Here is a 13,724-nt window from a genome sequence, read left to right on the forward strand (position 1 = left end):
ATATCAGTGCATGCATATCATGAGGTGTCCTCATTTTCGCACAACACGTCGCACCGCGGGTGCGGTAGGTGTAAGACCGCGGGTGCGCTCAAGCTTCGGCAATCTTATCTATTCTGAAATTGCACGACCGCGGGTGCGGTCTTGTTTGCACCGCGGGTGCGGTCCTGCACCGCGGGTGCGGTCTTGTTCACACCGCGGGTGCGGTCCTGCTTCGATAAAACTGACCAAGTTTCTATCCATGTACCGCGGGTGCGGTACATGCAAGGGCACGGGTGCAGTGTTGCTTCGGCAACATACTCTGAAATTCAAAATTAATGGCCACACATTATCTTAAATCGTGTCTCAGTTGACCCTTTCGTAATCACGTTAAATTATAAATCAATAATCCTTGATTAACCGTGATAATTTCTCGGGCATTACAGAGACAATGACACAAGACAACTACTCTCCACTTGATGACTAAATCCAAATTTGTATTATTGATTCAATTTTCAAATTTACACCTAGATGATATAGGATTATACTTTAAAGTTGAAACTGTAAAATAATAGACAAAGTCAAGGGGACAATAAAAAATATATGACTCTTTTTAAATTTAATTAAATAAAAGGGATTTTGACTTCTTTAAATCAAAGAAAGGGAGTTGACTGTTGTTAGTTAGGTGAGTTCATTTATTAAGTTAAGTGAGATCATTTATTAGTTCATTAATTAATTAGTTATTTATTTTTATTTTTTTAAAAATATTTTTTTATTGATATCGGCGATTTCATGTTTCATTTATATATTCTTCCCAGCAAAATAATCGATTCAGGTTTAAGTTATTTTTGTGTTCCTGATGTAAAAAATCATTTGAATTAAATGTAATTTGTTTGAATTTAAAGGCTATCGATTTGATTTTACTAATATGTAATGTGTTTGAGTTGAATTTTTAATTTTGGGTCGAGGGGATGGTGAGTGGGTGGAGTGGACAAGATTGTTCTTTAAATTTTAAGTTTGGGTCGAGTGGGTGGTAAATTGTTGGGTCGAGTGGGTCGAGTGGTGGTGTTTGGGGTTTGGTTTAGGGTTTAGGGTTTGGGTCGAGTTTGGGTCGAGTGGTAGAGAGATTTTGAATTTTGATCATTTCATAATACATAAGTCATTCTATATATGATTAGAACGTAAATATATATAAAAAATTTATTTGTGTAAACATTTTATTATGAGTTATATATTATAATTTAAGTGTGTTGGTTAAAATTTCATAACAATATTAGACGAATGTATCTCTTATCGGGTTGAATTTATGCTCGACTAAAATTCTTAACAAATTTTTAATTCCAATAAAATTTTTAACAAATTTCATAATAATAGAACCTAAAAAACTCATAACATGTAAGACTCGATTTAAATTAAACTACTCTACCCAAAAATTGAGTATATTGTGTGGCGCGACCCACTCAACCCAATTTTGGGTTGAGTGGGTCGTACCACACATATATTGTGTGGCGCCACCCACTCAACACAATTTTGGGTTGAGTGGGTTGCGCCTATATGTGTGGCGCAACCCACTCAACCCAAAATGCAACCCACTCAACACAATTTTGGGTTGAGTGGGTTGCGTCTATATGTGTGGGTTGTGTGGCGCAACCCACTCAACCCAAGTGCCACACAATATATATGTGTGGCACGATCCACTCAACCCAAATTGGGTAGAGTGGGTCGAGTCAAAGAGCTACAATTTGTGTGATTAGAAACAATAATCCTAATACAATTCAAATCACAACTTGCTTTCATTTTTTATGATGTTATATAATTGATCAATTCATGAATCATTCTCTAAATATATTTTTTGTATGAGATCGTTATTAGATTGAATGTAGTAAAAAATTTCACATAAATTAACTAAAAATCAATGTAAAATATCATATAAATGTTTTAATCCAACTATCATATAAATGTTTTAATCCAACGACCATAATTTATCACAAATACAACAACAACAATAATGCCTAGATTCTTCAATCTTCTGATCGTTCAATTGATAGGCATTTTCCCTAAACATGGTATAACTTGCTGTCGCTAAACAGTAAACTTCACATTCACCGCTGCAATGAAAAAACAAACATAAATTATACATTGATATACATTAAACAATAATGAAATAATAATTTTTTAAGAAAATTAACCTGATTTTTTTAGTAAAAAAATTATTTGGCCTAGTTATTGGGTCGTGCTCTTCTTGGGTCAGCACGACCCAAGCACAACCCAATTGGGTTTGGGTCGTGCTCTTGGGGAAGAGCTTTCCCGAGAGCAGCACGAGCTCTTCCTCTTCACGAAGAGCTCGACCCAGGGCTCGACCCAAATCTAACTTCGATAACAAATTCAAACAAATTCAAATTTCAAAATAAATTTCTTATTAATACGTGATTTTCTCGTTGGATTTCTTGCAGATGAATATTTTTTAGACTCATCGTTAATTCTTAGCAAAAAACCAGAACAATGATGCAAGATGGAAGATGGTTTGAGTGTGCAGCAACAGCAGATGAGGAAAAAAAAAATCTTGGGTTGAGATGAGAAAGAGTGGGTCGCGGAAAAAGGATGGGATTATAAATTATTTTTATTTAATTAAATTATAAATTAAATTATATTATATAAAAAAATAAAATAAAATATTTAAATATTCTAATCACAAAATTAGTTTTTAAACAAATTTAAAATAAAGGATAAAAAAGTAAAATTACATTCAATCCTTTTTTCTTAATAAATACTTCCATCACTCCCGTTTTCCTCATTTTCCCCAAAGTCAAGATAGGGTAACATATTTAATGACAAACTTTATTCATAAAAAATAATAAATAAAATTTGCACCATTGTTGTTTTTATTATTTATATCAGTGGCAAGGAGCAAACGGCCTTATAAAAGTTTATCCACGAAAAAAGCACAAGAAAGTCGGGGAAAACCGGGCGTCAGTAACGATACAGCCACCGGCACAAACTCCTCAGCTGCCGAGAACTCGGCCGCCCCCACCTTTACCTCCTCCAAGAATACCACCCCCTCGCCAAATTCCTCCAAGGTTTCCACTCCCGCCGTTACCGCCGCCACCTCCGCCTAGGCTACCGCCGCCTCCTCCAAGACCCAAATGAATGTGATGGGATTCTACACTTGTGGCGTTGGCCAGAGTGAATTCAGATGTTTAGGCAGTTCGGTGTTACATTAATGGAAAATAACATCCGCTGTTGATTGGGGGAAGAGAAATCCAAAGATCCTCAGCTTATACGGGTACAAATAAGACGATATAGATTGTCCGGAAATACTTGTATTCAGGATGAAAAGGTTGAAAAATAGTAATTTTTAGTAACTTTTATATTTTGCATGTTTTAAATTATGATTTCAGTTTCAACTTTCATGACAGAATATCACGAGTAACTCCATTTTCTCAATTGTTCCACAAACTCGATTCTCTTTCTGTATCGAATCAAACTTTTTTTTAAGAAAGCAGATATAAATTTGAATGAAGTACTTTATTTTTATTATTAATGAAAAATTAAATCCCTTGTCTCCCTAAAATATGTGACATTTCTTTGCTTTTTTATTTCCTGATTATCTTTTATTCCACATTTCCCTCACAACGCAAATTGCATGGTACAGACCACAGAACCGGAAAAAATTAAAAATAAAATTATGGCTTTAAAAGAGGGCTATTATAATTTATAAGCCTACAAGCAGACTGACTGACAGAAAGTACAGTATCTTATCGCATTTTTTGAAGATAATAACAAGTTCAAATGATGCCAGTTTCTGGAGATGGCAACTTCCAATTGTTTTGGGCATCTTCCGAATTTTTCCACATTCATTCAGAGTCAATTGAAACATACATTTTTAGGTTATTTATGGGAGTTCCATGCACGTCAAGCACCACTTGCATACAACCGCGTCCATTCTTTAGCTGCAGGATTGAAGACACAACTACTTTTTGTTAAATATGGATCAGTCTATCAACACTGAAAATTTCTGCTAAATTTCATGCTACTTTGATGTAAGATCTAATTAATCGTACTTTAATAATTAGACATTTAGAAAATATCATCTCAATATACGAATCCCGCAGAAGCCAGTAAATATCGCAAAGTGTATTCCTAGCACCAAATTCAGCATCTTGCATGCATGACAATTATTGCATATTCGATATCATAATGAAATGCCAACCTGTTTCGACGGCTTCTGCCTCATTTGTTTTCCAATGCTTTGCAATGTTTTCAGAAAGTGGATCGTCTGGATTTGGAGCGCTCAAAAGTGCTTGAATGCTGATAAGAGGCAAGGAGTTTAAATAAGCGCGCTTGTGTTTGTTTTGGCACAAGCAATATAAAAGTGATATCCAAAGTTGTTAGAAGCAGGCCGTGTCTAGCCATAAATAATTTGAATGTTCCACGTAAAAATTAAACCGAGTCGTTTAAAAACATATGCCATATATTTTGCTTTTTCTTGGCACAAATACACAAGTGAAATCATGGATTTCGATACCTCAGAAGTACGGTTCTAATCTGAAGTGCTGGACTCCACTTGTCTTTAAGAATATCCAGGCAAATCCTTCCAAGCTGCACAAAAGTTCACAAGGTAATATCCAGTAACAGTTCGGTCCACTAGAGATCATCAAAACATCAAAACTTGGATGACAAACCTTGTCGATGTTTGGGTGGTAAATTTTTGTAAGGAAGCGAACCTGTGGAAATACGAGGGAATGAGAGAGTAGACAATATTAAACCATCATCTATAGAAATTCGGCTCACATTAAACTTCAGAATAAAATAAGTTTCCACTAACATAACAAATCCTCACGATATTCAGTCCCTTTGCCTTCTAAGACTTGATGGTTAGCCCAAAAGTTCAGATAATCGTCAACTTTCAGAATAGAAGATACTCCATTGATTCTCAATATATACCAAGGCATAAGTTTTTACACAGGAGCAGGAGCAGTTTGCTAGTTAGCATTGGCTAAAGTGAAAATGAAGTCAAAGGTTCGAAAAAAGAAATAGCTTCTCATATTTCTTTTTCCTTCATTAAAAAAACAGCTACAAGAACTTAAGACAGTTGTTTTGAAAAGTTAATGGAAAAATGCTTGAGATTCTTAATTATGCATATTTGCTTATCAAGATTAGATATGAACAGGAAAATTCAGTATGCATACAGGGTATTGACCCAACACAACATGAAACCAAGGTAAAATTGCAACAAAAAACATGGGGAAACAATAATAACTACCAGACTGAGAAAGTTCATGTACAATCTGCTTACTACCATATCGCAACCAGGGGCCGTCCCAGGAATTTTGTTAAGGAGGGGCACAACTCATATAAAACCACAAAAGTAAAAAATTTATATCAACTAACGACGAGCAGAAAAGTTAAGGCAATATCATCAATTCATAATAATTCATGATATAATCATTTGATAAGTAGTTAAATATATATTTTTTCGATATATACAACCAATGTAACTTACAATTGACCTTTGGTTTTTACGATCTTTTATTTTATTAAGTAAATAGTAAGGGTATTATACTGATTTTATATAAAAATTTAGGGGGGGGGGGGGGTGGGGGCATGGCTCCGTGCCCTGGACCCTTTATGGGTCCGCCCCTGATTGCAACCATCTTTGCACTAAAATGCGCTTTCTAGCCATTATTTATTCTAGTAAGTTTATTTGAAGAGCATTCCTATACATGATGGCAACACCATAATTGGTTTGTCAATTTCAATTGATCTGGACAGTGCCCTTAAGCACACCAATGCAATCGATTCTTGAAGTTCTTCAATAATAAGAGATAAGAGATGGCCATAAAATGGTTACAAAATAGGCACCATAACTCACCCAATGTGAGGGGATGCAGTTCAAAACAAATTTCACGTGCATAAAAAAAATATAAAAGAGCTCAAACAGGTAAAGACACCACAAAACAGTGTTCTACTTGGAGAATCTCAGTCACTTAAGAAATAACAAAAGCAGACTTAGAAGGGACGAATAGTTGGTAATATCAAAACAAAAACAAACATCATACTTAGTTCCCGAGTTTAGATAATATGAAAATCAATACCAGATTATAGAGAAAGCAATTGCCAGATAAGAAGTAGCACTTAAATGCATGAAAAACAGATCCGCGATACTACATGACAGAAAATAAATTAAAATATGCAAACTCGATATAGAGAAAAAACAATGATTCATGCTACTAAATGATAGAAAAAACATCAATATATTATCTCCAACAACTGCATTAGATGATGAATTAATCACCATCTCACAAAATGCTGCCATTTAAATTACCTTTGGAGCAGCCATTGGGTATTCTTCTGGCAGAAACAATTCCAGCTTAAAAACACCACCTGTATGGAGAAAATAAAACAGTAAACAATACAGAAAGCAGATAAAATCATTAGCTGGCAAGGAAATCTCAAAGTTCAGAGTTCTGGTACAAAGATTCAATAACATAGACTTAACAAACAATTGAAAATGGTTTCCAGTCAACCACAATTGGTAATTTCTGGTCAGTCGTCACCATCAACAGCAATTAAGAAAGATGTACATCAATACTAAACTATTTAGGAATTCTACAATGAGATCTTAGTGAATGACCTCGATATAATTTCCATTACACACAAAAAACAAAAAAGTATAATTGCATGTTCAAATAACTTGACAAACACTAAGCAACACATAAAATCGAGAATCAAATGATTTGATTACCAACTGTCAATATTCTCAGTAACATCAAGAACATAAATTACATTCCAAGTTCCAACCAAACAATAGAGGAAGGCCAGGAAGATTAAAGCGCTATCAAATTTAGTTTTCGTTACCTTCCAAGTTCCAACCAAACAATACAGGAAGGCCAGGAAGACTAAAGCGCTATCAAATTTAGTTTTCGTTGAATATGTTATTGTTTCAAACATTTCAGCGATTAATGTTTCCAAATCATGAATGCAAGTAAATAAGAATTAAGAAGTAAAAATGGTTAAACATAAAACGTGCATTTTATATTATTCAAAACTTGAAATGAAACAAACATGGCCAGAGCAAATTATACACAATATGAAAAATAAAAATGGCCCGCTGCAGCATCCAGACTGAGACCATAGAAGGAGCATACATGAACATATGATTCTGCAGGTATGTCAATTCACATAACATAAAATGTCACTTCCAATATTACCTTCATAAGGAGACTGTGTTGGACCAAGAATCATTACATTGAAATACCGCATATTGTCTTCTGATGGAGATGCACTTATTCCTGGCGCTGCAACACATAACCAAATAACAACTCAAATCCCTTGGATTTGTCACATGAAATAAAAAATAATACAAATATCACACATCCTACAAGCCAACAACAACTAAAATAAAAAATGTCGGGACTAAATTACTAGGTTGCACTCAAAATCTAGTGGTAACATTTCTGTTAGCATCTAAAATTAAAAACTTCAAATGGGAACAAAAAAAAATTCAATTATTTGGACAAACACAAAAGACAAATAAATCTACCCGAATCAAACATAGATAAAAAATAAAAAAAAATTTAAACGGCAAACGAAGCTAGGAAAGTGCAGATATAAAAGCATTAATGTGATTGTCAAATCAGAGAAAGAAAATTCAAAGAGACACCAAGCAACTGGATAAAATATAAATAAAACGTTTCCACAGAAGGTAGAACATGCGATTGAAAACATAAACATAAAAAGAAAAAAATATGTTTCTTGGCATCTTTCAGTTTAAGCTCAACCACTGAATTTTGAAACTAAAAGCCAACACTGACACCTTCGATTCAATGCATGCATGCGTTGAAATTAAGGATTTACCTGGTTCGCTCAGCAGACGCTGGGTTTCCTATCAGATCATAAAGGAAGCATAATCAACAAATATTATTCCAATCAATTGAATCACAATCAAGCAATTGAGACCCATCGATGGTCAGCGGTAAAAATTGATAGAGGGATCGAGACTGATATCTGAAGATCAACATACCTTAATGATCCTTCGGGGTAGATTGCTGTTGGCCATAGGATTGAATTTGCTATGCTTTTCCTTCCTCGACGGTTCGGGTTCGGAGAGTTTACGCTAACAAAACAGCTTCTCTCTGTTTCTTTCTAAAATCAATTGTCAAACTCAGGGGTTTTAAGTTTGATTCCTTTCATTTTTTCAAATTTAAAAAAAAAACAATTTTTTTTAAATTTTTTTGAACGTTTCTTAATACTATTTATTTTCACACGTAACATGTCTACATACAATCTTTTTTTATCATTATCGATAGATTAAAGTAAAATTTGATAAATTATAGAGGAACTAAATTGATATTTGAATTATCGAAGTAAAAAAATTAAAAATAAAAATATATGTTGAAATTTTTTAAAAAATTAAAATAAAACAGAAATATAACATTAGTATCGTATAAGGATAAAGTTAAAAGAAAAAATTGGTGTCTTTCCTATGTGGCTATTATCATGTCCACAATTTTGATAAAATAGAATAGATTTGTGTTATACAATTATTTATTTTTTCAAAACATTTATTTGAATTTTAATCAAATTTTTTATGTAATAAAATATGAGTAATATTATAATAGTAATTATGATTATAGATATCGATTAGGTGGCTCATCATATACAATACCCTGTAAAATAACGATAATTCTTAAAACCCCCTATTTCAATTTAGTCCCTGTATTTTCAAAATTTTAGAACACATACATCTGAAAACACGTGCGATCCAGAGGGTGTATGTTTAAAATTTAAAAATATGGTATGTAGGTACTCGAGATTTGAAAACAATGCCGTGATCATTTTTTCATAGGAGGTTTTTAGCAATATCGAATGACGTGATCATTGAATGATTAATAAATATATGATAAATAAAATGATTGAAAAAGAAAATTAATATATGATGATAAAATAATATATATTATGTTTGGTATGATTTTTTGGATAAGTTAAATTTAAAATATGTCGATTTTATACCATAATTACCCTTCTAACAACCATTTATTTAAAGAGTTGGTCTCATGTGAGACCGTCTCACGGATCATAATCTATGAGACGGGTCAACCCTACCCATATTCACAATAAAGAGTAATACTCTTAGCATAAAAAGTAATATTTTTTTATGGGTGACCCAAATAAGAAATCCGTCTCACAAATACGACCCGTGAGACCGTCTCACACAAATTTTTGCTTTATTTAAAATATTACCAAGCTTTATTTTCCCTTCTGTTTTGATAGGACAACGGGTATTTTTGGAAAAAAAAATGGGGGTTTAAAAGAAAGATTGTTAATACAAAAAAAAAGGTTGGTGAGTTTATTTTCTCACTTTCAAACCTTGTTTGATACGTGTGATAATGTGGAATTGTGGGTTGGTTTTTTTTTTTTTTTTTTTTTTTTTTGGGTGGTTTGATACTTTTTTAACAAACTCCACGAATCACTCATGCAAATTATTAGGTTGTAATAACTAATAAACATGAGAAAATAAACGCTTGTCCCCCTTTATTAAAAACTCATACTTTATATATACCATTTTATTTCACAATTGTCTTTTTGTTCGTGCATAAAAGAAACCAACATTCTATTTCCTCTTCTATTGCAGAGGTATTTTTGTTATAAATTAGATAATATTTAATTTATCACATCACAAAAATCATATCAAACATAATTTTTTAAAAAAAATATTTGACCTGTTTCTCGTATTTTCAGCCTGAATGGAATATACATGAAAGGGAAATCATACGGGGCATGGAGGGAAAATATAAAGGTAATTTTGGCTATTTGGTCAGAAATGGATATAATCCTCAGTATTCAGTATACACCAAACAAAAAAAAATTATAAATAGCATTTCTCTTAATGGTCTGAGATAATTATATATATACTGGTGCACCGTTGCACGCGTTACGTGCTTGTATAATATTTTTTATAATTCATTTGATTTATATTTAAATGAAGATCAAAATATAATTATAAGAAATAATGAGGGACTACACTGTAATTTTGATATATAAATTAAAAAATAAAAGAATAAAAAAATGATCTCAGTTAGAATTGAACCTATAACTTAAACCCCCAAAAAACAATATCTCTATTCGCTTAACTACATATAACCCGCATCAAAATTATAACATTTTATTAATATATATAATTATTAAAACAGACTATGACACCAAAATTAATTACTCTAAGTGTCTCCACCTTAATAAAATAGTATTGATGTGAGTTAATTTGTAATGTGACGATATATTTCTAATGTTGTTTTATTTTCTTGATAGTAAGAATACAATATTGATGAAATAGAACAAACACAAAATGGGAGTGTACATGTAAATTGTCAAGTAAAATGACCAAATAAAGAAATTATGAATTCAATCTAAGCATCCACGAACAATTCCAAGTCCTTGATGACTTCGATGCATTGGGGAATGATACCCTTGGTCATGAATCCAAGTGGGTTGGCGAAGCGGACGGCGGTATGGATTCCGCTGTTTCGGGTGCATAAGATTCTTGATGATGAGATGTCGTTCATGATCTCAGCGCAGTCGCTCCTCGGCGATGCAACCGCCTGCACCTCGCATATTTCTTTCTCGTGATCCCCGGCCACCGATAGGCTGTAGTGCCCGTCGGCGTTGGCTACACCCTCCACGCTGTATGTCACTGCTTTCGTTATTGTGTCCGTGCACACCAATCTCACCTTAGCACCTGCAAGTTCGTGAACATCATGTTTAACGCAAGAGATGGATCATGGATCGAAATTTATGCATATATATATGTGTGTGTGTGTATTGAAGTATACCTGGGAGTCTCTGGCTGAGCTTGGTCTGAAACTGGACTCGGCATGGGTCGCAGTAGACGTCACCTTCAACGTTGAACACTTCTTGGGAATGGGCGTGGGCAGCGGCAGCGGCAAAGGCGATGATGCAGAACGCAGAGATGAGAGCAACAGCCTTTGCCATTATTTATTTATTCTTCTTTCTTCTTTTTTTCTCTCCTCTCTTTTTGTTTGCGTAGTACAATTTGTAAACTTGGTGCTGGAATGGGATTTTATAGAGGATGAAATGGGAGGAAAAGTCATGAAGGGTCGATCTTCTCTCTGCTATGTTTAAGGACATCCATTGAGGAGAGACAGTGGTTCCTTATTTTCCGTTGGTTGGGGAATGAGGTTTTGAGGCTAAAAATATATCTACCAATTCTGATCCTACTTTTTATGTTCAGTTATTTTGGGTGTTAAAAAATTATCAAATTGGAAGTCTATTCCATGAAAAAATCTCTATTTTTTTCTATATATAAGCTTATTTGCATGATGTACACGCGTAGTATGTGAAATTTACAATAATTGTGTATTTGTATGTGTAATTTATAACTTTTGAGCTCCTCTTTGGTGACAAACAGAAAAAAGGAATCGGATTGATTTATTAGTGTTCACATGTTAAAAGCACATTACAATCATAAACATGAACTAACACTATAATGTTCAATTGGAATACATAAAAAGAGCAAAGCAAGTCCATTCAAAAATCTTGCCTGGAACAAGCGAACAATGATCGAATGATCCCTTTCCTTTCACGATGTGACATAGATCAGACAGGTCTATAGTGCAGTAAATGGCCGGTGCTTGTCATACCCGCAAGAATCCCTCTGTTCGTCGTGAAGAATGGTGTAATTCGAGCTGCTCACGTTTCTAAAATAGCAGGACTCATCACCGATGAAATGGTATTCCTGTTGGGTGCTCCCTAATCCAGAGACCACTAAGTTGCCTTTTACAAGCATGTAGCCCTGTCCATTTTGCAAATTCTTGAGCTTACTCGAGGAGGATGCAGATTTTGAAGTTTGTTCCTCCTCCTCTTCGAGATCTAGAGTCACGTTTGCTACAGAAACATATATTCCATTCCCTTTATCAATGCTATCAGAGTGGAGGTGTAATCCAAACTTCTTGAATGATATGGCGGAGAGATTGAAAGGTGATGAAAGCATACTATCAATACTGTTATTTAAATTTATTACTTGTTGTAAAATCTGCAAATTCCCCTCATTTCCCAAAGACATAAAATTACTGTAATCAAATTCTTGAAGCGATTTGGTTGTGATCACTCCATGGGATGATTCAACCCAACCACTTGAAACTATAGACCTACTAACATTTGTAACAAACGATCCATCAAAACCGGTGAAGTTGGATAAAACAGATAAGGTAAGAGGTGAACTATTGTGTTCCACCAACTTTCCTTGCGTCTTCTGGCTCCTTTTATCCAACCAAAGATGCAAATTTGCATCAACATACCAAACATTTAAAGCATTTGTTACACTAAACGTAAACTTATGATCCTTTCCATCTAGTATTGTACCCAAAAACGGCGTGATCTCGATATCATAAGAAGGGAGATCGAACGAACCTATTCCGGTTATCGGTCTCCACAAGAGGGGATTCACACCTCCCGTGTAGATCACAGTAAACGGCCAAATTGCACCGACAGTGTAACCATCCAAGCTAACAACAACCTCCCTAAAAGGCCCATTCCCTGCCACACCAGTGAGATTATTTGCGTAAATATACTCATTCGGATAGTTCCCAAACCAAAACTCATCATTCTCATGAAATGAAACATAAACTTCCAGCACCGCCCTGTACACATTCGGTGGAATCTTGAATTCCTCACCCTTCAAATCCTTTGAATTCTCGATCTCAAACCAAAGTCCATCATTTAAAGGTAAATTTCTTGAAATGGGCTGAATCAAATCGGCCCCAAAATCAAATAAATCGTTAGAATCAACCCCACTATTCATGTAACTTCCTTCAGAAGGATAATAATGAAAAGTAACATTTACATGGTACACGCCGGTATAAGTACTATCAACAATGTTGCCTAAATAAACAGCCAGAGTCTGATTTGTCATCAGCAAGGAATAATACCTCGTAACATCTTTCTTAACTGTCCAAACGATTCCAGTCGCTCTAGGCTCCGCAGTACAACTCCTTAGAATCTCAACCCCACCAAGCCAAACACCAAATATTCTATCAAATTGCCTACCTTTGGAAGCTGCTGTCCATTCAAGAACGATTTTTGCAAGTTTCTGGTGGAAGGAGCAATGTGAAGTGGGGCTGTAATCTGCAATAACTGGGGGCTTACCGTATGTGTAGCCGAAGTCGTGTTGGAGGGCTAAATATGAGCAAGGTTTGGTTTTGGGAAGAGGGATGGGTTTGGTGACTTCAAAGAAAGTAGTGGGAAGGGTAACGCCTGAAGGAGGCTCCGAAATGAGCATTGATCGGAAAAGGGATGTAGTTTGGCGGAGGTTTGCGGCGGAGGGCGGCAGGTTGCGGATGAGGAAGAGACAAAAGAGGAAGAGAATAAACGATGATGCCATTTACTGAAGGCTTAAGAGTAGTTGGTGTGTAGAGTGTAGACTGGTGGATTGTCACATTAACAAAATTTGAGGTGATTCTACACCTCCTCCATTTTGTTTTTTTTAAGGCAAGATGTAAGAGATGTCAATGAGGTGGATATGGGGTGAGTTTCGCTAAATCTAAGACTCTCTCCATGAAAAAATTTTGACCTATTATCCGCTCCACCTCGATTAAATATTTTTCGGACCCACTTCACCTTGAATACGAAACGAGGCCGGGTAAACTTACTTCCACAATATTAATAGTTTATTCTTATGTTTCTTTCCCCTCTATTTTCTTAGCCAAGTCGCGCAACTCATTTCGAGTAATGAA

At 34.8% G+C, this 13,724-nt stretch overlaps 3 protein-coding genes across 3 annotated transcripts; all 3 read right to left on the reverse strand.

Annotated features, from left to right (window-relative positions):
- Nucleotides 1-3,640: 3,640 nt before the first annotated feature.
- LOC140822760 (ubiquitin-conjugating enzyme E2 36) lies at nt 3,641-8,158 on the reverse strand. The gene is made up of 8 exons (XM_073183626.1): nt 8,000-8,158; nt 7,834-7,861; nt 7,188-7,274; nt 6,302-6,360; nt 4,659-4,700; nt 4,502-4,575; nt 4,187-4,284; nt 3,641-3,926 (listed from the first exon to the last, which is right to left on the reverse strand). The coding sequence occupies exons 1-8, from the start codon at nt 8,033-8,035 to the stop codon at nt 3,889-3,891; spliced, it is 462 nt and encodes a 153-aa protein (XP_073039727.1). The 5' UTR covers nt 8,036-8,158; the 3' UTR covers nt 3,641-3,888.
- A 2,095-nt stretch (nt 8,159-10,253) lies between these two features.
- On the reverse strand, nt 10,254-11,043 carry LOC140822763 (anther-specific protein LAT52-like). The gene is made up of 2 exons (XM_073183628.1): nt 10,806-11,043; nt 10,254-10,711 (listed from the first exon to the last, which is right to left on the reverse strand). The coding sequence occupies exons 1-2, from the start codon at nt 10,963-10,965 to the stop codon at nt 10,383-10,385; spliced, it is 489 nt and encodes a 162-aa protein (XP_073039729.1). The 5' UTR covers nt 10,966-11,043; the 3' UTR covers nt 10,254-10,382.
- A 360-nt stretch (nt 11,044-11,403) lies between these two features.
- LOC140822761 (peptide-N4-(N-acetyl-beta-glucosaminyl)asparagine amidase A-like) lies at nt 11,404-13,464 on the reverse strand. Its single transcript, XM_073183627.1, has one exon. It carries the CDS (start codon nt 13,370-13,372, stop codon nt 11,600-11,602), a length of 1,773 nt encoding a protein of 590 aa, XP_073039728.1. The 5' UTR covers nt 13,373-13,464; the 3' UTR covers nt 11,404-11,599.
- Nucleotides 13,465-13,724: the final 260 nt, after the last annotated feature.

This window comes from Primulina eburnea, chromosome 2, assembly GCF_022965805.1.
Source record: "Primulina eburnea isolate SZY01 chromosome 2, ASM2296580v1, whole genome shotgun sequence".
Taxonomy (NCBI): Eukaryota; Viridiplantae; Streptophyta; class Magnoliopsida; order Lamiales; family Gesneriaceae; genus Primulina; species Primulina eburnea.

Bases quoted from the DNA above. Each gene is read 5' to 3' on its own strand.
- LOC140822760 (XM_073183626.1), bottom strand. From the start codon at position 8,035: ATGGCCAACAGCAATCTACCCCGAAGGATCATTAAG. The intron at 4,701-6,301 runs GTAATTTAAATG...GTATTTCCACAG, and splicing joins ACCCAATGGCTGCTCCAAAG to GTTCGCTTCCTTACAAAAAT. The intron at 4,285-4,501 runs GTATCGAAATCC...GCCTCTTATCAG, and splicing joins ATTAGAACCGTACTTCTGAG to CATTCAAGCACTTTTGAGCG.
- LOC140822763 (XM_073183628.1), bottom strand. From the start codon at position 10,965: ATGGCAAAGGCTGTTGCTCTCATCTCTGCGTTCTGCATCATCGCCTTT. The intron at 10,712-10,805 runs GTATACTTCAAT...ACGAACTTGCAG, and splicing joins GCTCAGCCAGAGACTCCCAG to GTGCTAAGGTGAGATTGGTG.
- LOC140822761 (XM_073183627.1), bottom strand. From the start codon at position 13,372: ATGGCATCATCGTTTATTCTCTTCCTCTTTTGTCTCTTCCTCATCCGC.